Raw genomic sequence first — 23,059 nt, 5'->3', positions numbered from 1 at the left:
GGGTTCCCATACATCCGGGATTTCCCAGATATGACCTCTTTTTTGGCCCGCTGATCGCCATCTGGCAGATTTCTGAAATAAGAGGAAATGTCCTGGATTTTTCCTTGCGGACCAGACATTGCAGCTCAGAAAAAGCCGCTTCTGAACCCCAATTGATCCCCTCCTCCACATCCGCAGTTGCCAGTTCCTGTTTGCCCCATCCTGGCCCGCCAGGTAAGCGGAGCTGCCAAGCGCCTCTTGACTGCCCTGCTACAGGTACTCAGGGCCAGGATGGGAGGGGTGAAAGGGCTAAGCCCCAACTCCCTGCCCTGGGGAAAAGAAGAGGCCCACAGGGAAGCACTGACTGACAGGCTGGCACTGTGTCCCGGGCCCGATCCAGCCGCCATGCCACCAAGACAGGGAGCACAACACTGCCCCCCACACTTCGACTGTGAGACCACAGATACCCCCTCTGGCACTCCCCCAATACCCCTTACCAGTACACACAGACACCCCTCCGGAACCCCCCCCCCAAATTCCTTCCCAGTACAACCTCCAGCACCCCCCAAATGTATCCTCCCTCCAGCCCCACCTGCAGTATCCTTTATTTGGGAACTTGAAATATGATTGCCCTAGTCCAGATAAAGGAACTTTCTTTAAAATTCCCTAATTCTCACACAGTATAACAACTAAATTGCACTAAGAGACTCTACATTTCCACAAGAGACTTTTCTGCACTTCCAACATATAAAGAAACAATGTGCATAGCAAATTTACTGTGACACGTTTTTCTAAATATAAAACGTTAATGTCATCTTAAGCAACACTGACCAGTACTTACAATTTAGGTATATAATCTTATACATACGTAGGACAATTTATAAGCTCCTGAAACCCTTTCAGATACAATTCTCCTTCTCTACCTGCCCCTAGTCATTTTTTGATGCTGCAGAAAGATGGGAAATGTGTAGCTAAAGGCATCTCAAACCCAAGGCTCTTGGCAGTAGAATACTATCACAGTTACGATACTCAACTAATATTCCACATGATCTGCTCTATCCCTAAAGGCATAATCTTATATAACCCTTTTTATTATGGCTGTCCATTAATCACAGTTAACTCACGTGATTAACAAAAAAAAAAATCGTGATTAAAAATGAATCGCAATTAATCGCAGTTTTAATCGCACTGTTAAACAATGGCATGCCAATTGAAATTTATTAAATATTTTTTGATATTTTTCTACATTTTAAAATATGTTGACTTTAATTACAACACAGAATACAAAGTATATAGTGCTCACTTTATATTATTTTTTTTTAATATTTGCACAGTAAAAATGATAAACAAAAGAAATTGTATTAATTCACCTCATACAAGCACTGTAGTTCAATCTCTTTATCGTGAAAGTGCAATTGACAAATGAAGATTTTTTGTTACATAATTGCACTCAAACACAAAACAGTGTATAACTTTAGAGCCTACAAGTCCATTCAGTCCTACTTCTTGTTCAGCCAACCGCTAAGACAAACAAGTCTATTTCCATATATGCAGAGGTGAAAGTAAGCCAGTACGATATGGAACGGCATAGTGGCAAGAGCCGGTATGCCGTGCCGGACTGGACCGGCTTCTCCGGCGGTGATTTAAAGGGCCCGGGGCTCCAGCCACTGCAGGGAGCGCCGGGCCCTTTAAAGCACCGCCTGAGCCCCGCTGCCGGAGCTCCGGCAGTGCTTTAAAGGGCCCGGGGCTCCTCGAAGCAGCCGGAGCCTCCCCGCAGTGGCAGGAGCACCAGGCCCTTTAAATCTCCACCTGAGTCCTGCCACCCCAGGGTAGCGGCGATTTAAAGGGCCCGGAGCTCCGTGGTGGCCGGAGCCCCGGGCCCTTTAATTCGCCCCCGAGCCCCGGGGTTCCCAGCCACCTCTGCCGCTGGTAGCTCCTGGGTGGTTTAAAGGCCCTGGGGCTCCCAGCCACAGCCGGAGCCCCAGAGCCTTTAAATCTTGAAAGGCCCCGTCTCTTCTGGTTGAGGCCACGCCCCTGCTCAGGAGTCCTGCGTACCAGTAAATCCTTTAAGTTACTTTCACCCCTGCATATATGGGAGATAATCCTGCCCGCTTCTTATTTACAATGTCACCTGAAAGTGAGAACAGGTGTTCGCATGGCACTTTTGTATCGGCACTGCAAGGTATTATGTGCTAGATATGCTAAACATTCGTATGCCTGTTCATGCTTCGGCCACCATTCCAGAGGACATGCTTCCATGCTTATAATGCATTTATTAAATTAGTGACTGAACTCCTTGGGGGAGAATTTTATGCCTCCTGCTCTGTTTTACCCGCATTCTGCCATATATTTCAGGTTATAGCAGTCTCGGACGATGACCCAGCACATGTTATTCTATTTAAGAACACTTTCACTGGAGATTTGACAAAACACAAGAATGTACCAATGAGATTTCTAAGGATAGATACAGCACTTGACCCAAGGTTTAAGAATCTGAAGTGCTGTCCAAAATCTGAGAGGGACAAGGTGTGGAGCATGCTTTCAGATTAAAAGAGCAACACTCTGATGTGGAAACTACAGAACCCGCACCACCAAAAAAACAAAATCAGTCTATGTCCTCTGGAATGGTAGCTGAAACATGAAGGGACATATATTTGAAAATGTAGAAAACATCCAAAAATATTTAAATAAATGGTATTCTATTATTGTATAACAGCATGATTAATTTTTTTAATTCCTTGACAGCCCTACTTTTTATAACATGATTCTTCTTCACTAGGTATTATAAAGCTATGTGTTATTAAAACAGTATAAATAATAAAAACAAACTCTCACACTGAAACGCTACATGTGCCTGGCATTTTCTTGATCTTTTAAAAATCTTGTTTTTCAGATGCTTTTTTATTGAAATGATAGATCTACAGCCACAGAATATCTCATATGCTAGCACAAACAAGGGCACACAGGGAAAAGCTTTTAAAAAGTGTTAGTTTATTTTCAAACTGAAGCATTACAAGCAAAAGCTATGTACTTGTATTAAAATATAAATGAAAATTTTAAGTGAAATGTACAATCATGCCAAATATTAGTTAAGCAGAAGTATGTTGGTTTGTTAAATGTTCTTGAAATTAAAACAAAAAATATCAAAACCCCACATCAACAAGATCACAAAGAAATCTGGCAAAACCTTGCAAAAAAGAAAACACGATTTTAAAATGATTGTTCAAAATTAGAAAAGTCTTCAATACAAGAAAAAAAGAACTCAAAGAAAAAGGTCACACAATATTTTGAAACATACCCGCCTTCGACAGAACCTATGAGGCGATCCTTCCTTAGCAATGGACAACAAAATATGAAAAGACAATCATCCACTTTCTCATATAAGTAGCTATTCATTAAAAAAAAAGTATATTTCATTTGTGTTTTTGACTGGACATACATTTGGCATCAAGTATGTAATTCGGCTAGATCAAAGCCCTTATTAAATGAAAACTGGTCTCCATTCTCTATTCCTCTAGAGACTCTGGATAGTGACCTTGTCTACACTAGATCTTACCTTGGTAAAACTTACATTGCTCAGGGGTGTGAATACTCCACATCCCTGAGCAACATAAGTTATGCTGACCTGAACGCCAGTGTAGACAATGCTATAGCTACCACATCTGATGGGAAAGCTCTCTCCCTTCGGCTTAGAGCATCTTCACCACAGCTGCACCACTGTAGCACTTCTAGTGTAGATGTAGCCAGTGTTAAATTATAAAATACGTTTTGAGAATTGCAATATAATACATGGTATAATATATAATACGTGTGTGTGTGTGTGTGTGTGTGTATAAATCTGACAGTTAAATACACACACCAGTTTTTTTTTTACCATGCGTTTCTTCAGTTTTCAGTTAAAATAACAACAACAACAAAACAGTGACTAACCTTCCGTAACTGTTGTTCTTTGAGATGTGTTGCTCATGTCCATTCCAATGTAGGTATGTGCTTCCCCGGGCACCGCCACCAGAAAGTTTTTCCCTCAGTTATAACCATCAGGTCAGCTCTGGTGCCCCCTGGACTCGTGCATTCACAGCGCTGGTATAAAGGGTCCCGCTGAGCCATAGGTCCCTCAGTTCCTTTTTTCTGGCTAACTCCGACAGAGGGGTAGGAGGAAGAGTTTTGGAATGGACATGAGCAACACATTTCAAAGAACAACAGTTATGGAAGGTTAATAACCCCCTTTTCTTCGAGTGCTTGCTCATGTTCATTCCAATGTAGGTGACTCCCAAGCAGTTGTGCAGATGGGGTTCAGAGTTTACTGGCATGCTGATTATAGCACTACTCGGCCAAATCCAGCATCATCACTAGCCTGTTGGGTGATGGCATAGTGAGACGCAAAAGTGTGAACGGACGACCACGTTGCCACTCTACAAGTGTCATGGATAGTAACTTGTGTCACGAATGCTTCCAAAGATGCTTTGACCCTCGTGGAATGTGCCGTCAGGGCTGGGATCTTTGCCAGGTCGTTGCATGTGCACATACAGGAAGTGAACCATGATGAAATTCTTTTGGCTGAGACTGGAAGACCTTTCATCCTGTCTGCAATGGCCATGAATAGTTGAGTGGGTTTCTGACATGATTTAGTTCTTTCTATGAATAAGGCTAATGCACGTCTGATGTCCAGCCCGTGGGGCCTCTGTTCCTGTCTGTTGGCACGTGGTTTCAGATAGAAGACCAGTTGGAAGATATCCTGGTTACTATGGAATTGTGAAACCACCTTTGGAAAGAAAGCCAGATGTGGATGCAATTGGACCTTGTCCTTGAAGAATATTGTGTAAGGTGGTTCTGAAATGAGGGCCTGAATCCCCAAGACCCTTTTGGCAGAAGTAATGGCTACCAAGAAGGTCACCTTCCAGGACAGGTAGAGCAGAGAGTACATTGCCAGCAGCTCACATGGGGATCCTGTCAGTCTTGACAATTCCAAGTTGAGATCTCACAGAGGGACTGTTTGCCGTACCCGGGGGTACAATATCTCACAGCCCTTAAGAAACCAACTACAGATGGAGTTTGAGAATACAGAACAGCCATTATGGGTGAAAAGCTGAGATTGCAGCCAAATGGACCCTAATAGATGACACAGTTAGCCCTTGTTTCAGGTGGAGTAAGTAATCTAGAATGAATGGCACTGTTGATTGCATAGGTCAGACACCCTTCTGCATATACCTGATCAAGAACCTTTTCCACTTTGCCAGGCAAGTGACTCTAGTGGATGGTTTTCCAGAAGTACCTCACAAACCGGCCCGAGCATGCTAGCTCTGAGGGGTTCAGCCATGGAGCTTCCAGGCCAAGAGACGAGGGACTCGAGATTCGGGTGACAGAGGCAGCCGTGGTCCTGGAAGATTAGGTCTAGAAACAGAGGTAGACGGATTGGTGTTTCCACTGAAAGGTCTAGGAGCAAGGTAAACCAATGCTGGTGAGGCCAGGCAGGGGTTATCAGGATGACTCCCGCTTTGTCCCTTCTGATCCTCATCAAGGCCTTGTGCATGAGAGGAATAGGAGGAAATGTGTAAAAGAGATGACCTGTCCAAGGGAGGAGGAAGCGTCTGCAAGAGACCTGGAGCTGTGACCCAGAAAGGAGTAGAATTGGAGACATTTCCTGTTGTGTTTCGTCACAAACAGATCTGGGGAGCTCCCCACTTCTGGAAAGTGACTTTCACAACATCTGGACGAATGGACCATTCGTGGTGGTTGGAAAAGTAGCTATTAAAGTGATCTGCTAGCTCATTCTGTGATTCTGACAGATCAGAGGCCCCAAGGTGGATTGAGTGGGCTATGCAGAAGTGCTTCCTGGCACAGGTGAAAGGAGTGTGCTCCTCTCTGCCTGTTGATATAAAACATCGCTGTTGTGTTGTCTTTGAGAACTGACACACACTTGCCCGCCACATGGGGCTGGAATGCCTGGTAGGCCAGGCAAACTGCCCTGAGCTCCCTGACGTTGATATGTAGCAAGAGCTCTTCTGAAGACCAGAGGCCCGGAGTTTTGAGGGATCCCAAGTGAGTAACCCAGCCGGATGCTGAGCTATCTGTGACAAGAAACACTGATCGTTGGGGTCTTGAAAATGGGACTTCTGCACACACTGCCAGTGGGTCTAGCCACCAATGGAGGGAAGCAATCACAGATGAAGGAACTGCGATGACTGCATCTAAATGGTGTCAGCTCCGTGAGTATACAGATGCCAGCCACGCCTGGAGAGACCTGAGCCGAAGTCTCGCATGCTGCATCACTTAGGTGCATGATGCCATGTGGCCCAGGAGCTTCAAGCAGTTTCTGGCTGTGGTGGTGGGGTGATTTCTAAGGCTCTCTATAAGCAACCCTATTGCTTGAAATCATGCTTCTGGGAGGAAGGCTCTGGCTTGGACCGACCTGAGGATCGTCCCGATAAACTCTATGTTTTGAAATGGGGAGAGAGTAAACTTCTGCACATTTATTAGCAGACTTAAGTCCTGGATTGTTGACTGTATTAACTTTACATTGGGCTCCACTTGGATCTTGGTATGAACCTGTGACCAGCCAGTCATCGTGGAAAGGGTAGACCTGGACACCCTGTCTCCTCAGGAAAGCTGAAAAAACTGCCATGCACTTTGTGAACACCCAAGGTGCCCCTGATAGGCCGTATGGGAGCACCGGTACTGGTAGTGCACGAGATTCAATCTTCTGTGTCTCTGAAAGAGACTGAGATATGGAAGTAGGTGTCCTTCAAATCGAGGGCAGTGTATCAGTCCCCAGGATCCAGGAAGGGGATGATGCAAGCCAAAGAGACCACGTGAAACTTTAGTTTCTTCATGAATAAGTTGAGTTTTCACAGGTCCAGAATTGGTCTGAGACTAACTTTTGACATTAGGAAATAAGGGGCCGGGGATTCTATTTCCGTTAATTCCAGTGGAACCTCTTCCACAGCTCCCACCCTTACGAGCGACTGCACCTCTTGGGCTAGAAGTTCCTTGTGAGAAGGCTCCCTGAAGAGGGACGGGGGGTGGGGGCACACAACTGAACTGAAGAGTGTATTCCAGTGCTATCATGCGTAGCACCCAGCAATCTGAGGCAATACAGGCCCATGCCCGACAAAAATGGGATAAACAGTCCACAAAAACTGGGGAAGTTGGATCCAAGTTCTGTCCTGATATGTCTTCCCCACGCATCCCATCAAAAGGTCTGCTTAGATGCCACAGAGTGTTTGCAGGGGGCAAGTGCGGAAGAGGATTGCAGCGGAGGTCTTCTCCTCAAGCCCCTGCTCTTCCTCCTATTGTGGTCTTGCCGGGCAGATGGCGGGAAGAATCGACTGGCCAGCTGAGGCTTATAATGTTTCCTTGCAGGTGCCAGTGTATAAAGCCTTAGGGACTTCAGGGTGGCCCTCGAGTCCTTAGGCTATGCAGCTTGGAGTCTGTCTGCTCAGAAAAGTGATATACCCTCAAAAGGAAGGTCCTGCAATGTCTGTTGAACCTCATAAGTAGGCCCAAGGATTGAAGCCAAGAGCTTCGAAGCATTGCCACCGCTGAGGCCATGGATCCAGGCTGCAGAGTCCGCTGCATCTACAGCTGCCTGCAGGGACACCTTTGCCATAGATTTGCCTGCAAATTCTCGCCTGGACTCCTGTGACATTACTCCTTAAATTTCAGCATGAGTCCCAGGAGTTAAAATCATACCTGCTCAGGAGCGCTTGCTGATTTGTGATCCTGAGCTGGAGGCCATCTGTTGAATAGACCTTTTTGCTGAAGAGGTCTAATTTTTTTGGTGTCCTTGGCCTTGGGGGTTGACCCCTGCTGATTGTCGTTTCCGCTCATTGGCTGCTGATAAACCAAAGAGCCCAGTGGTGGGTGTGTATAAAGGAATTTATACCCATTAGCCAGGACAAAGTATTTCTTTTCAGTTTTCTTTGCCATCAGCTGAAGGGATGCTGTGGTCCTCCACAATGCCTTGATGGGTCCTTAATAGCATTGTTCAGGGGCAATGCCACTCTTGAAGGGCCTGTTGCTGCTAGAATGTTTACCAGGGCATGGGAGGACTCCCTGATCTCCTCTACCTGGATCCTCAGGTTTTGAGCCACTATTTTGAGGAGCTCCTGATGAGTCTTGTAGTCGACTTGGAAGGGCACTACGTCTGCTCCCACGACAGCCTCATTTGGAAAGGAGGAGGACGCCTGTACACATAGAGGACACTGTTCTTCGCCCTTGGCACAAAATGTGTCTCGTGGTGCTGGGTCTTGATATTCAGCACCAGTCTCTGTACCAGAGCCTGGATTTTGCTCAAAGTGGAGCACTGGAGGCGCTCTGGACTTTGACGCCACGGAGTATGACCTTCTGGAATGTGACCCTTGCATCAGAGAGAAAGCCGAGGGTTTCCAGAAAAGACACTGTCCTGGCATCTGCCACTGTCCCTGTGGCCAAGCCGTGGTTGGGATGCCTTGACTCAGGTCTATGGCCGGACAGTGCCAGCTGTAGTGACAGTCAGCTCCTGAGAGAAACATATGACTCCGCCTCCAAGTCTGTCCCTGAAGATTCCCTTCCCAGAGACCAAGTTGGAACAGTGCCGACCAGTGCCGGGAGGGAGGTGACGGGGGCTGGGCAATCATGGCCAGATTCCCTTTTGAAGGCACCTGAGACCTCAGTTCTGTGGAGGTCCTTCCCGCTGGTGCCACCACTGACAGTTCCCATATGGCTGGGGATGGCAGTACCAGTAGAGAGAGTAAATCTCTCGCTGCTGCAAATGCCTCTGGAGTTGACAGTACCGCCAGGGCAGTGGAACTCTGGTGTTTCTCTTGCGGTGGAGAGTCGAGCAATACCAGACTCAACGGTACCCATTCCAGGGCCTGAGTCAATGGCGCCGCAAGGAACCACAGAGTGGCCTGACGTGGGTCAGACTGTATTAGTATGTCTCTGCCCCACCAACCTCAGGGTTGGGGAACGACATCTATCAGTCTTTTTCTGCTTCTTTCCCAGCACCGGTGATGGAGAGTGGTGCCGAGGTTCCCTCGCCGGAGCACTTTTCTTCAGCACTGGGGATGGTGGACTGTGTCAAGTCTCTCAAGAAGCAGGAGTGTCTTTCCTCAGTGCCAGTGATGCGGAATGGTGCTGAGTCTCCTACAGAGTAGCAGGGGATTCTCCTTACTGAGGCTGAAGTACTCGGTGCCGACTCTGAGTGACCCGGCTCCAAGGGAGGTCGTAGTGCTGCCTCCATGAGGATAAATCTGAACCTAGTGTGTCTATCTTTTTTGGTGTGGGGCCTGAAGTCTTTGCAGATCTTACAGCACTCCCGTACATGAGCTTCCCCCAGGCATTTAAGGCAGCTGGAATGGGGGTCATTCACAGGCATAGGCTTGTGGCAAGAAGCACAAGGCTTAAACCTCAGAGACCGAGACATACCCTGGTGCCGGGAAGGGATTAACCCCACTGAATGGGGTTCCGCTAACCTAATTATTTATCTAAAATCTGAAATTTAACTATTAAGAATAAAGATAACAATATACAATGAGGTTAGAAAGTCCAGTGAGGGAGTACTTCCAGAGTGCAAGGACGAGGCAATTCCAGCAACTATCACGGGTGGTAAGAAGGAAATGAGGGGACTGCAGGTCGGCGGGACCCTTTATAACGCTATGAGCATGTGACTCCAGGGGGCACCAGAGCCGACCCAATGGATACCACTGGAGGGAAAAGCTTTCCGGAGGCGGTGCTCAGGGCAACCACATACCTACATTGGCATGGACATGAGCAAGAACTCAAAGAAGAAACATAAATTTAATTGAATGTACAGTGTTGCCAAACACTGCAGAAGGTTATTTTTAATCCAATACCCCTTAATAGTGATTTTAATGGCAATGCTTTATAGTTTGGGATTTATTATAAAAGATAACTAAAAAATAAAACCCATTCATATAATACAATATGAGTTAAGTCATGCTACCAGTTCTGTTTTTATCTATAAATTAAGTAAGCCTCCTCTTCAGCATCTTTAAATCTGGCCCAACATTTCTGAATAAATCAAGTCTGTCTTTTGCCAAAATTCAATTAGGAATAAAGCTATTACAGCAATAAAATGACAGCTGCATCGATAATCTATGCATTTAAACAAACACTCAATTCTCCTTTGTTATCACTGCGTCGTATAACAATAACTACAGCATTTCATCATTAGGCAGATTAGAATTATTTGTTTCAGTTTTTTCATGTTGTTTCAGTAATATATTTAATATTACAATCAGTATAATTTGTCTATAAAAAAGGGCTAGTAAACAATGTGTTTAACAGAGGTTTATTAAGTTTGGCGGTTGCAAAATAAAACAAATATTGACAAAATAATTCTGTCAAAAGGAAATATTTACCTTTATTAAAAGTTAAATCTCTACTAGGATTATATTAGAAATATAAGTATAAAATATGATCATCATGTATTCCTTACCCTTTGCTCCAGAGCTGTCTGTGTCTGTTGTCTTAATAGAGCTTTAAACGGTCCCCCTTCTTTTCCAGCACTTCCACTGCCCATTCCTAAAGAATATCAGCACATAAATAACATCCAGAGAAACAAGTTACAGACTGTATTTATTAGTCTCCGATTTTTTTTAAAACCTATGATACAAATTATAGTTAGAAACTTTTGAAAGTTTATTTTTACCAATCAGGCACACTGAAGACTAAGGATCTTATTCACATTTATACTATATTTCCCTTTAGTGCAAATGTAAAGAGGCATTAGGGTGAACATAAATTGCACTTTAAGTCCCTTTATAGTGTCAGAGTGGTGTACAGGACCTTAGTGTAAATAAGAATAAGGGCCTAGGGGCCTGAACTTGCAGCTCTTAGTTCTACAGTATGGCTTGATCTTTTTCCCATGGATGCAAGAGTGTTTTTGCTATCAGTTTCAATAGGCACAGGATCAACTCCGTAATCCTTATTTTCACAAGCAGTTACAGTCAAAGTTTCAATTCACATCAGTGAGTATTGCAGGATCAGTCCTAATTCAAAAGTGCTAAACTAGAAGTAATCTTACTAGTGCAATTGGCCAAGATTTCTGCTAAAAAGGCAACTATGGACCTGTGTCCAAGAATTATTTACAGTAGCAGTTAAAAAAAGATTCCATGTCGTGAGGTTCATAGAGTTTCAGAGTAGCTCAATCATTTTTCCTCATGAGTTGGGGCTCAAACCTTCAGTTTCCACATGTACACAACTCCTACTGAAGTCACTATAAGATTTGGCCCAAAGAGAAAACTGTAAGGGCAAGCATAACACAAATGTTTATCTTTCAATTTAAATTTTAACTCTGAAAATGATACTGTAACTTAGAATTGAAGGACAGTCTAATTTAACATTTATGTAGAGTACATTCACTCATCTGAATCATTCAGATCAGCCATGGACTACTGTTGAGCATTCTAAACTACCAAATGTATCTGTGATTTGCTTGCTAAAAGACATTTGTTGCTTCACAGTTACTAAATCCAGGAATAAAACATATACCAAGGCTGTGTTTTTCCTACAAATAATCATAATTTTGGTGAATCGGATTCACTTTGGTGGCATTTCATACCTAAGAACATACTTCACTGATATTTCTTATAGTCAGATCTGTCTATGTGCCTCAGAACTAAATTGATACTTATTTGGTTTCAGTGTATCAGCAATTATACCTTTCAATACTCTCAGAGATATCAATGAAAACACTAATAAAAATGAAGAACAAAACTAAAAAAAAGCATCAGGAACAAGGTGAATGAAGTTATGATTGAAGGGAATATTTTTAAAGTTATCCTAACTGCTATTTTAAAACAGACAATACATTGCTACTTTCCCTGTCTCCTTTCTTCTGCTAAAAAATCCAGTAACAATAAAGAAGGAAAGAGATTTTTCCATGTAAATGTGTGAGGACTTTTTGTTTTAAACAAACTTAAGGACTGTTGTTGTTGGCACTTCATTTATTCACTCATTTCAAAACTGACAAATGCTATCATGTCTAAAATGTTATTTATATACAGGAAATGAAATATTTTTAGCTGTTCTTGGATAAGGAAACAAAGATTAGCATCTGTATAGTCCCATTAATAAAATTAAGTTATTTTATGTTATTTTGCATTAGACCCAAATAGCATTTACAAGGGACTATACAATACTAAAAACAGACTGACATGAAATGAAGAGTATTTGTTGAGATGAAACACATTCTTAAAAAAAAAAACACACACACACAAAATAATCAAAGCACTATCTGTAGAAAAGAAGCAGTGATTTCTAGTATTTAATTTAACAGGACAATCTAGTGATCTCTGTCAATGAAACGTAAAAAGGAGGAAGTACAAATACAAAGATTGTATACAGTCAGAATGAAACAAACCAATTTAAACAGTACAATAAATATGGTTGCTAGCCACATGATGGTCAGATTTCAACAGAAGAATATGAATGAGTTGGTAAGGAAGATGGAGTGCTTGTTCCATCTAAAATACAGGAACATTATTATAATGAAGAGAATGAAAAGAATATCAGTATTCAGTAGTTGTCTAATGGTAGTAAGTCCAATTAGCAATATTTAGTGGAGATGTTTTTGGAAAAGGAAAAAGTTCTGCAATATAAGGTAGGTTATTTGTTTCAAATATTGATCAATTTAAGGAAGAGGCTCTAGAAATTATTGCAAGCCTCCAGGTGGAAAAAAATTATCCTGTAATAGTCATGTAGCCAGCAGTTTTCAGAGGCTATTTTAACTAAAAGGTATAGAAGGCTAGGTATTAAATGCCCCTTAACTGACTAACAACAACATTCCATTTATTTCTTAAAAGGCATTTTTAAAAAGGTGATTATAGATTGATCCTACCAGCCAGAAGCAGCTCTTCAGTGAAAGAGACACTTTTCCTCAGAACAAATGGGCTGACATGGCTAGAGTGAAGAGGGTTAAGGCTAGACCCCGGGAGGAGGAGACAGGACTTGTTAAGCTGTGGGGAACCACAAGACAGAGTAGGGGAGCTAGGAAACAGGAAAATCCTAGGCCCCTGTGGGGAAGGTGCTGTGGAGGAAAGTAGTAGAGAGAAAAGATGTAGATTCACAAGATGACTAAAGAAATAGGAGGAGGAAAGCAAAATGAAGCAAAAACAAAACAGACTTTTTTTTCAAATGAACAGATATATACTGCTAGCATATGAAAAGGCTATTACCAGCATACAAAGAAATGAAATGACAACTTAGCACCACAGTGTGGATTAGAAGCACGTTATCAAAAATCTGAGTATGAACTTGTTAACTTTGTTTTAAAATGTATTTAGTTTTATTAAAGAGCCAAAGTAACTGAATATTTATTTCATATTTCAATTACATTTTACACAAAGATTTAAAGTGAATACTTCTAAATAAAATCTATTCAAAACAGCCCTTCTAACATGCCTAAGGAAAATTGATATGGTAACAGGTTCTCTTCTCCAAAAGTTCTATGAATTTAAGTTGACCATTATCCAGAATCCTAAAAATTTAATTTTTAAAGTCTTAAATCTTATAATAGTGTGTGTGTATATATACATATTTACTTATATCCCACATAAAAAAGGAGTGCCCGTCTTCTCAATTTCCTCCACGTATATATTAATTCTTCTCTCTCTCCTAACCCAAACTTATTAAAATATATACTATATGTTACATATGTAATATGTAACTACTTTTGTCAGTCAGGTACTTCTGTTAGTTTAAAATTACATGAACAGTAGAACTACTCACAGCAGGAAGTCTCCAATTCCAAACCAGAATTAACTGTCTCAGTGCATTTTGAAAGTCCTCCTATCACCTTTTACTACAGAGAATTTGACACAGCCCATTCTACACTGTATCATCACATTCTACTTTATAAAAGAAATGGTGGTAATAATCTTTCTTCCAACAGTTCCAACCCAGAAGACTAATAAGCAAATCCAAGTTTCCCTCTCTTTATATCATGGTATAAATACCTAAATGTTGTGGTATATGTGCTTCTTATGAAAGTTAAACAAAGTCTCAATTTGAAGTCAAGATATTGACATTGCTTCCTCAGTCATACTCTATTCCTCTTCCTTGCTCAGACAGCTTAAAAAAAAATCCCAATTTTCCCTTCTTCAGAATTTCAGATCTTTTTATATGTGCCAAACCATTAATCAGATCATCGTCACGCACTAGAATAAAGAGCTTTGACACTAAGACACCCTCTAAGCAAAACTCTCCAAAAAATTGAGAGACAAGGCCAAACATAACTTTACCAGAATAATGTGTAAGAACAGGTTTCATTAAGTAAAACTACAGCCACATCATCTCAGCCATACTACACTTACTTCAGGAAAGAGTGATCAAACTTATTTTATAAAGCAGTAAAAGAAAAACTAAACCAAGTTAGTCTAAGTCTCAATTTGTTTAAAAAAAAAAATAGTATCCTTTATAGGGACAAAGCTTTAATCAGGGTTGATGAGCCAAGAATCCTGTAACAGTTCGTGTCCTAACTATGGGTTGTATTGAGTTGTTAATTTAGATTATAGAACCTTGAGAAAATGCTAGTGCCATCCTTGAAAACAGTGCTCTTTTTTATTTTAAAACACCACAAACATGTTTGGTAAAGTCTGTTTAGAACTGCCACCTGCACGAAGAAAATATTTAACACAATTTATATCATTCAATAGTATTCCCTCTCCTTCTGTTGATGACTAATTCTTATCAAAATTAAGGATATTTTATAGTTATATCCCTGAATTAATTCTAACTATAAAGTGATTATTATTCTTTCCTCCCAGAACAATTATAGTTGAAGAGTCACAAAAGTCAAAGTGAAACATGACTCAAACATATTATATATTATGTTGTTAAGTGATTATTTTTTCAAAATTCAGCGTGTATGTATAATTTTTAGACATAACAAGCAAGCCTTCTGATTGGGACACATTTTGGCAACAGAGAGCTGACCATATTGCCAAAAGATAGCAGCTACATGATACTGCCCTAGCAAATAAAAGAATGACTGGGGTCACCAAATGAAATTAATAGGCACCAGGTTTAAAACAAACAAAAGGAAGTACATTTTCACACAACGCACAATCAGTCTGTGGAACTCTTTGCCAGAGGATGTTGTGAAGGCCAACAGGGTTCAAAAAAGAACTAGATAGGTTCATGGAGGATAGGTCCATCAATGGCTATTAGCCAGGATGGGCAGGGATGGTGTCTCTAGCCTCTGTTTGCCAAAAGCTGAGAATGGGTGACACGGGATGCATCACTTGATGATTACCTGTTCTGTTCATTCCCTGGCATTGCCCACTGTCGGAAGACAGGATACTGGGCTAGATGGACATTTGGTCTGACCCAGTATGGCTGTTCTTATGACTGCTATTATCTTAAATTTGAAAACAAAAAATTGAAGCTGATGAAGATGGCCCAGCTTCCTCGACATACTAGAAAATTCCTCACCACAAAGGCCCCTATCTTTCAATCTGATCTACACAGATGCACTTGTGTCCACACAGAGTCCATTGGTTTCAGTGGGGCTCAGTGTAGGTGCAAACAGTCCATCCATCCAGATCATGTTGCAGGATCAGAATCTAATGCAGCTACTGCAGAAATGTCTTAATTTCACTGCAGACTACTATCACCCTCCTGTGCCTTTGGGATGTCTACTAAGATGGCCACCTATCCTGGAACTTAATCAGATAACATGTATGTTTTCAAACAATCATCAGGAATTTAATAATACAAATGTATGAATTTGTGGGGTGATGTCTCTTAAAAATAAATATTGGCCTGTTTGTTTTTAAAATACACTTGCTCTCAGTTTCTTTAGAACATAAATGGTCACCCTAGGTTGTCCACAAGACATAGTCACTATTTACACAAAAGATAAGAAAGAAAGAAAGAAAGAAAGAAAGAAAGAAAGAAAGAAAGAAAGAAAGAAAGAAAGAAAGAAAGATTAAAAAAAAATGAAGAGGGAGAGTTGCAATTTGATAGCTTCTTATTTTTAAGCTTTTGGATTAAGTTTGAAAAATTAACCTATTTCCATGTGTAAAACTTGAATATGAAGTGTTCCGTCAAGTACAATAACTGAGTCAAAAAATGTAACATACCTTAAAACTGTCATGATTAGGGAGATGGGAATGTTCTCAGATTCAAATACTATTTTTAAACATCATATTTAGAAACAATGTTTAAAACAGCAGCCCCACTTTTATACAAGGGCCTACAATATTTTTGTTCTGTTGTAGCAGAGCCACGTTTGTTGGGCTCCATAAGAAAATAAGGGGGTGGAGGGAGGAATCAGCATTCAATTAAATTGTGAAAAGCCAGTTGAGAAAAATATTTTTAAGCTTTTAAAAAGGTGTTCTTTTAATAACCTTAAAAACTCGTTTTAAAAAATTATACAAGTATACACTTGATTTACCACAGCCACTTCCATAACCCTGAAGAAGTTCAGTAGACACTAGCAATTGCATTTCTAGAATCAATTTGCAAACAGACAAGTAGAATCTACACAAAAATATGGATGCATTTTCAGCAGAGAAGATTAGTCTTAGAAAAATCACATATACTAGTAAGACTTGATCACCTATTTCCGCATCATGTTATGGTGAAAATGTACCCCCATAATTTATAATCTGAAGTGGAGGAAATTAAAAGAGAAAGACAATTCCTTAGGACCCTCTTTATAACATTTTGAGATGCTTCTAAATGGTTATATTATAAATGCTACTCTTAAATTGCCTATATGGTATGCTTATAAAGCTTTGGAAAACAAAGTACAGTAAATCAATGCACTACACAAACGCTTTCATGCTTTAATTGCGCTATTTGAAATATCCAATTTCCACATCATTTTGATAACTTACATGCCAAAAAGGAAAAAGGGTTTGAATGAAAAGATAAAACAGAAATACAAATTAACAAAAAAAATAAGAGTGGGTGGAAGCGCCTTACCAGTTTTGGGTGTCAAACTCAAATCTGTGTCAGAAGAAGAGGACTGTCGACTGTAGGACTTGGAAGGTGAAAAGGAATAGGTTTGGTTTTTCAGAGGGGTGGAGGGTCCTGATGAATGAGTATTGGGATTGGGATCTTCATTGAAAGGAATCCTGCCAGAAGAAGGTGGAAACATATTCAGTAATCCTGTGCCAAAGGACCTGGCTGACAGCAGCATGATCCGAACACCAGGATGGGGTTGGGGTAGGGCCAGCAGTTATTCCTTAAGTGTGTTGCTGGGGATGAGGCCAAAGGCAAAGAAATGATGTTTACCCACTCAGCATTCTACAGACAGATGCTGATTATCTGCACTGAAACAGTTAAGCCAAATAAAAGACATGAAATGTCAGACCAAGGGGGTAGGGGGGAACGTATATATGCGAAAGAAAACAAAACTCAAAATACATGGCTTTAAAAAAATACATGGCTTTAAAAAAAAAAACTACACAATGCTTGTTGAGTTAGATTATTAAAGAAAAAATGATCTCAAACTATATTTGTGTTTATATATATAATATTATATATATATATATATATACACACACACACACACACACACGTATATTTATGTATACACACACATTTTAAGAAAAAAATGTTTCCTTATCCTATAGCATCAGCAGTGTGCCCACAGCTAAAAACAAAGCAAAGAGAAAAACCTTAAGGAATACAACTGTATTGACAAACATGTCAGTTATGTGCAGATTTCCTTACCTGTTCTCCAGTACTGTCTTTTCCACAAAGCGACACAAACCCTTCCTAACGCTTTAAAAAATCAGGTAATATTTGGATTACACTTGAAAGCAATCTGAAGCCCAATCATGGTTTCCTATTATGACTAGTAAGAAAGACTTGTAAACTGTACCTGATGGATGTTACTAAACTCAGATGTATGATTTTTGGGGGGTTGTTTTTTTTTTTAAAGGAAATGAAAGGTATAGCTCTGTGGAAGAGACTTTGAGGAAACACACACTCTTCCAAGTAACTATTGAGTTTGTTTCAGCAGCTGAACATAGCAGTAGTTCTCCACTGACAGCAGAAGGACTCCCAGTGAGAAAAAGAGGGAGAAAAGATGGGTGGTACCTGCCTACACTGCCTGCCTGCCTGCACTTTGCGACCACTGTGCCTGTGGCCTGCCTCTCCCCAGCTCTTGAGTCTGAGTAGTCTCGTACCAGTGTAGATGAGAGTGGGAACAGACAGAGAGAAGTTCTGGGTAAGTCGTGAGCCAGAAGCAGTGTGAATTGGGCTGTTGTGAGTCGAGCGGCATCCATGGCTTGGCGGATGAACCAGCGGAGACCTGAGAGAATTTGCAGCCAAGGTGGAAGAAAAGAAAACAATACATACAACAGATTGCAAAGTTATGTTAAAAATGATTTCAGGGAGTGCTAGTTAGCAGAGATCTCTTATTCTTTAAGCAGACTCTAAGAGTTATAATTCCTAGCATGCAAGAGTCAAGACGAAATCAAAAGGAGCAGGGGAACAGCTAAGTATTAACTTGTTAACATATTATTGAATCTTTGGCATTAAAGGCTAAGGTTAATAAAGATAATAGCAAGACGTGAGTAGAACCTGCTGGTCTTGAAACCCACTCACACTTCTGGGCAGGACCATACAGATTGGTTAAAACAACCTTATCAAAATCCAGCACGCAAGTTGCTAAACCACCTTGCACATACATGGGTTAAGATAATGTTTTTTGTCGTCTGTTCAAGATTGAATGCTATCGATTTATGGGTGATGTTTAAATTGCTAGCTACTGCAGCCAGTGTGTAGTTTTTAATTGTGTTTTTAATGCTGTTAATATGCTCAGAAGCTCTGTGATGATGGTTGTGTTTCACAAGTCAATACAAATTAAATTAATAATTCTAAATAAGACCAATAACCAGACTCCACTGCTGGGGAAGTTCTACAGTGGTATTGTTGCTGCCTCATACAAAGTGCTCTGATTGCATTATAATAATTACAAGACTATAATAATCTTAGTTATTGTATCATTAAAATAAAATGACCTAATTCAAACAATATATATCTGGACATGTTACATAGAAGTATACTTTTTTGTACTCTTCTTTTCGTCTAGTAATTGTGTAAAATATACACAAGATGCCATAACAAATAAATTGATGTATTCACAGTGGCAACTGAGAACTGTAAATGCTTCCGCCCTCAGAATAATATGACACTGGAATTTTCCTAATTTTATTTGATTTGTTCCTGTTAAAAATCTGAATTCAAACTGTGTTGTGTTGACTTAGCCAAAGTGAACAACTGGAATTAAGCCACACTCCTCATCGTGAAACCTTTTTCAGTCAGTGTACAATATAGCCTAATTTGTTTTGATTATAAAAAAAAACCAATGACTAAAATGATTAAAAGACTTCAAGGATGTCCTTGCATCTCCTGAGCCACTCAACTATCTGAACTCAAATATACTTATCTTTTCTTTCATGAATACACAGCAAAGACACTCAAACAAAGTGCTAAAAATACAAATCCCTTAAGAAATGCATAGTATTGTGAAAGATCCCCATGAACAAAAAATATGTTATTTGCATGTGCAAACTATTTACCAGCTAGAGGTTGGCAGATCACAACACAGGAATGTGCAATGCTATGACTGCAAATGCAAGAGTTATGGAATTAATAGAAAAACATCTTTCTCGCCAAGATTTACTGCTGCAACATCTAATGTCCATCTTCTCAAAATTGCAGAACATAAACCAAGTTACAGACAAGAATAAACAGTAAAGGAGAAATAAACGCTGGGAAAACACACTGGATATGTAAAACTGAATGAATATGAAAAGAAATGAAATTCACTCCATTACAATCTACTAACTCATACTTACTCCTTCATTTCTTTAGATGGGGAATTACATGCAGGTAAGAATGCTGTGTTACTTATTTTATCCAAGGTACAGACTGTTCCTATGGCTCGTACTACTAGTCCAGATTCTCCCTCCAAATCAAAACACTGCAAGTAACCAACAACTGCATTCCCTCTCATTTCAAGTACCTTCAAGCCAATCTTCCTTTGAAGTTCACCTACAAAAAATAAATACAAGTTAACTGACATCTCACTTAGATATAGGGCAAACATGTTAAAGAGGATGTTTCTTATTCTCTTCTGTGGATCTGACCCTCTTCATATTTGTAATAATTTCAGGGTAGGAAAACTGGCTAATAGATAACATACCACATGATTATACCATAAACATGGCCACAAACTTCCTCTGCAAATTGAAGGCTCTTAATTCTGTGATCTTATTAGTAGTACATCTGAACCACTTACATGTAGAGCTTTCTAGAAAATGGCCAAGAGTAGGAATTGAAAAAAAGACTGTAAAATTCTCTGACATTTCTCTTTTTTCTTTTTTTTCCCCCAGCCGGGTCTAGTGCACTACTACTACAAAAAAGAAAAAAAGAAGAGGTCTGAAGAGGGTTATGTTTGTTTGTTTTTTTAAGTGTTCATTAGGTCCTTCATTTCTCTTTTGTGGGAAAGGATATGAGCAAGACATCACAACAGTTGGGTGTGCTGGAGTACACTGAAGTTTCTAGCTTCTCTGTAATACAGCAAATAATCCAGATATCACTATGAAATGCATAGAGGCCTCAAACTTCCTTGAAATTCAAACAAATAAATGGATGGATAGACATCCTTAATCTCCTTTTTTCTTTTGCAAACTTCCAAAACATATAAAAGCATAGATCAACCTAATGTCATGGTTTTCATTCCTTTTCAATTCCTACCTTAATGTATTTATACCATATACATAGATGCGACATCATGCAAAACATATTCTGACTATTTTTCTACTGTTCCTTTGGTATTAAATGAAAAATCTTTACTGTACACAAGTCAGGAAACGGAGCTGAGTTTGCTGTAGGAACCTGAATTTGGCCCTTTTGCAAGACTGCATTACAACAGTGTTTTTCAATTGACTACACTATGCTGAAAATTGACATAATTAGCAAATAGTATAGAACAATGGAACAAAATTGCACTTTTTTGCTTCTTTCACGAAGGTTGTAAATAAACTGAATTATGCAGTGTCAATGTTTTGACTTCACTTTTCTCTATAACTGTAGATGCACATGTTCTAATTTCTACTACTGCATATATGGCATCTGATCAAATTTGTAGGTAAGTGCATTTACCATTATGAAAAAAATGCAGTTCACGGGAACATTTATCAATTGACTTTTTACATAAATAAAATTGCATCCCTAAGGTAATTTACATATTTATTAATAGTTTTAATCCAGTTCTTCATAAGCAGGAATCAGCCTCACAAAACACACTACTACAATTGCTACTCTTGTTAACCATAGCAGAGATGCCAGGATCAAATGGGCATGGAGAGAGAATCTTCTAAAGTGATTTGTCCCACAAGGTCAGGGTTAAGTCATAAGGTAAGGGCAACATGAAGAAGGCAATTTCTATGCTATAGTTGTTCTGTGGATATATCGAGTACTTCAATCTCCAAGGCTATCTGCCAAACAAAAAATTTTTAACGGAAAAATGTAATTTAGGTATTAGTATGTAGTGGTTAGTATATCATCGTTTTATTTAAATTTCTCTCTCATATGATTAAGAGTACAATAAAAGTATATTAAATTTGAAATTACATCAAATTTTACATTCATCACACATTTAATGCTTCATAAAATGTACAAAAACTGTCCCTTTTATAAATCAACAAGCTACATGCTATACAGTTAATAACATCCTGTATCAGATGTTATTAACTATAAAGCATGTACCTTGTTGATGGCACTATGAAACATTATTCAATACAGAATGCTACTATTATGGGCTGTTTTACACCACAGCCATGCCAAAGATCACCAGTAAGCAAACAGTTTAGTCCTATGCTTTCACACCTCATTAGCTACATTTGACGTTTTGAGAAGGACTTTCACTTGGCTGGGCAATCCAAAATGACCTTTGAAATTCCAACAGTACCAAATGATACATGGTTGTTTTATGCTCTAAATGGTCATCCCAGAAGAAATTAATTGAAATCATCAAACCAGCTCTATTCAGAAACTGGACATGAGCCATATCCTAACAGGTGAAAGACTGATTTATTCATATATTCACCCACAACATAGTTTAAATTTTAAAAAAGCAAACAGGACACAATTACAATTTGACCAACACTGACTAGATCCCCACTAAGTGCCTTTTCTATTCTAACACTGCACACACTGCCTCTTTATATGTATCAATCACATCTACAAAAAACACTGTGCAGACATGTCTTAGTCTTATCACAATATTATTTTTCTGATATCTCAAAATGTGCTGTGCCCCTCACAAAACAAGTGAAGACATTGCACTCTCTTCAGGACAGGGGTAATCTAAATTTAACATGACACAATAAGTGGCAAATGGAAAAATGAGGTGGAAAGGGTGAGGAAAGACCAGGATGACAGTAATTTAAAACAGTTATTTACCTAATAATAACTGTGGTTCTTAGAGATGTTGTTGTCTGTGATATCCCAGGTTGGAGAAGGCTCTCTCACTGGTGGGAAGGTGTGCAGAAACCCAGTTAGAAGTTCAGAACCATGGTGTTGGGGAAAAAAGCTGAGCATGACTGTATGGGAGGGTGGTATGCCAAGACTTTTGCAAGGTGGACTTTGATGATACTGAATGAGAGTCCAGAGTTTATTAAATGCAGAATATAATCAAAGATTTTTGGTGGTTGGGTCTTCAATAGGTGCCCCAACTGGCATCTGATACATCTATGATCACTTTTTTTGTAGCAGCGAGGTGAGGAAGGACATTCTTAGGGTCTACCCACTTGTTCAGTGCTGATATGATGAGAGCTAGGACCACAACTCGCATCCTCATTTGATGTCTTGAAGGGTAAGATACTGACTTCAGCCAGCCTTGTAAGGAATGTCGGTTAAGTCTGACAAGTGGGATTGTGTCCAAGCAAGTTGATGTGTGGCCTAGAAGTTTGAGACAGTTTCTTACTGTAGTTGGATTTGATTTGATTATGGTGATCATCATCTAAGGAGAGAAAAATCTATCCTTGGGAAAATATGCCTTCCATGATTTGGCAGCAATTACAGCCCCTATAAAGTCTAAAATCTCTATTGT

At 40.0% G+C, this 23,059-nt stretch overlaps 1 protein-coding gene across 45 annotated transcripts in view; it reads right to left on the bottom strand.

Moving 5' to 3' along the window:
• The window catches only part of C2CD5 (C2 calcium dependent domain containing 5), a 107,425-nt gene that overhangs the window by 65,160 nt on the left and 19,206 nt on the right, over positions 1-23,059 (bottom strand). For 14 of the 45 annotated variants that reach the window (XM_042848777.2, XM_065568563.1, XM_005296621.5 and 11 more), the window contains 3 exons: positions 19,800-19,995; positions 16,912-17,063; positions 10,418-10,503 (listed from right to left, as the gene is read on the bottom strand). In XM_042848777.2, the coding sequence (XP_042704711.2) occupies positions 10,418-10,503; positions 16,912-17,063; positions 19,800-19,995 (434 nt within the window). Of the gene's footprint in view, positions 1-3,277; positions 3,311-10,417; positions 10,504-12,820; positions 13,010-16,911; positions 17,064-18,122; positions 18,248-19,799; positions 19,996-23,059 lie in introns of all 45 variants that reach the window. The other 31 variants (XR_010592894.1, XM_008165635.4, XM_008165631.4 and 28 more) reach the window with 7 other exon arrangements.

Source organism: Chrysemys picta, chromosome 1 (assembly GCF_011386835.1).
Source record: "Chrysemys picta bellii isolate R12L10 chromosome 1, ASM1138683v2, whole genome shotgun sequence".
Taxonomy (NCBI): domain Eukaryota; kingdom Metazoa; phylum Chordata; order Testudines; family Emydidae; genus Chrysemys; species Chrysemys picta.
This window is presented reverse-complemented; position numbering and strand designations above follow the sequence as displayed.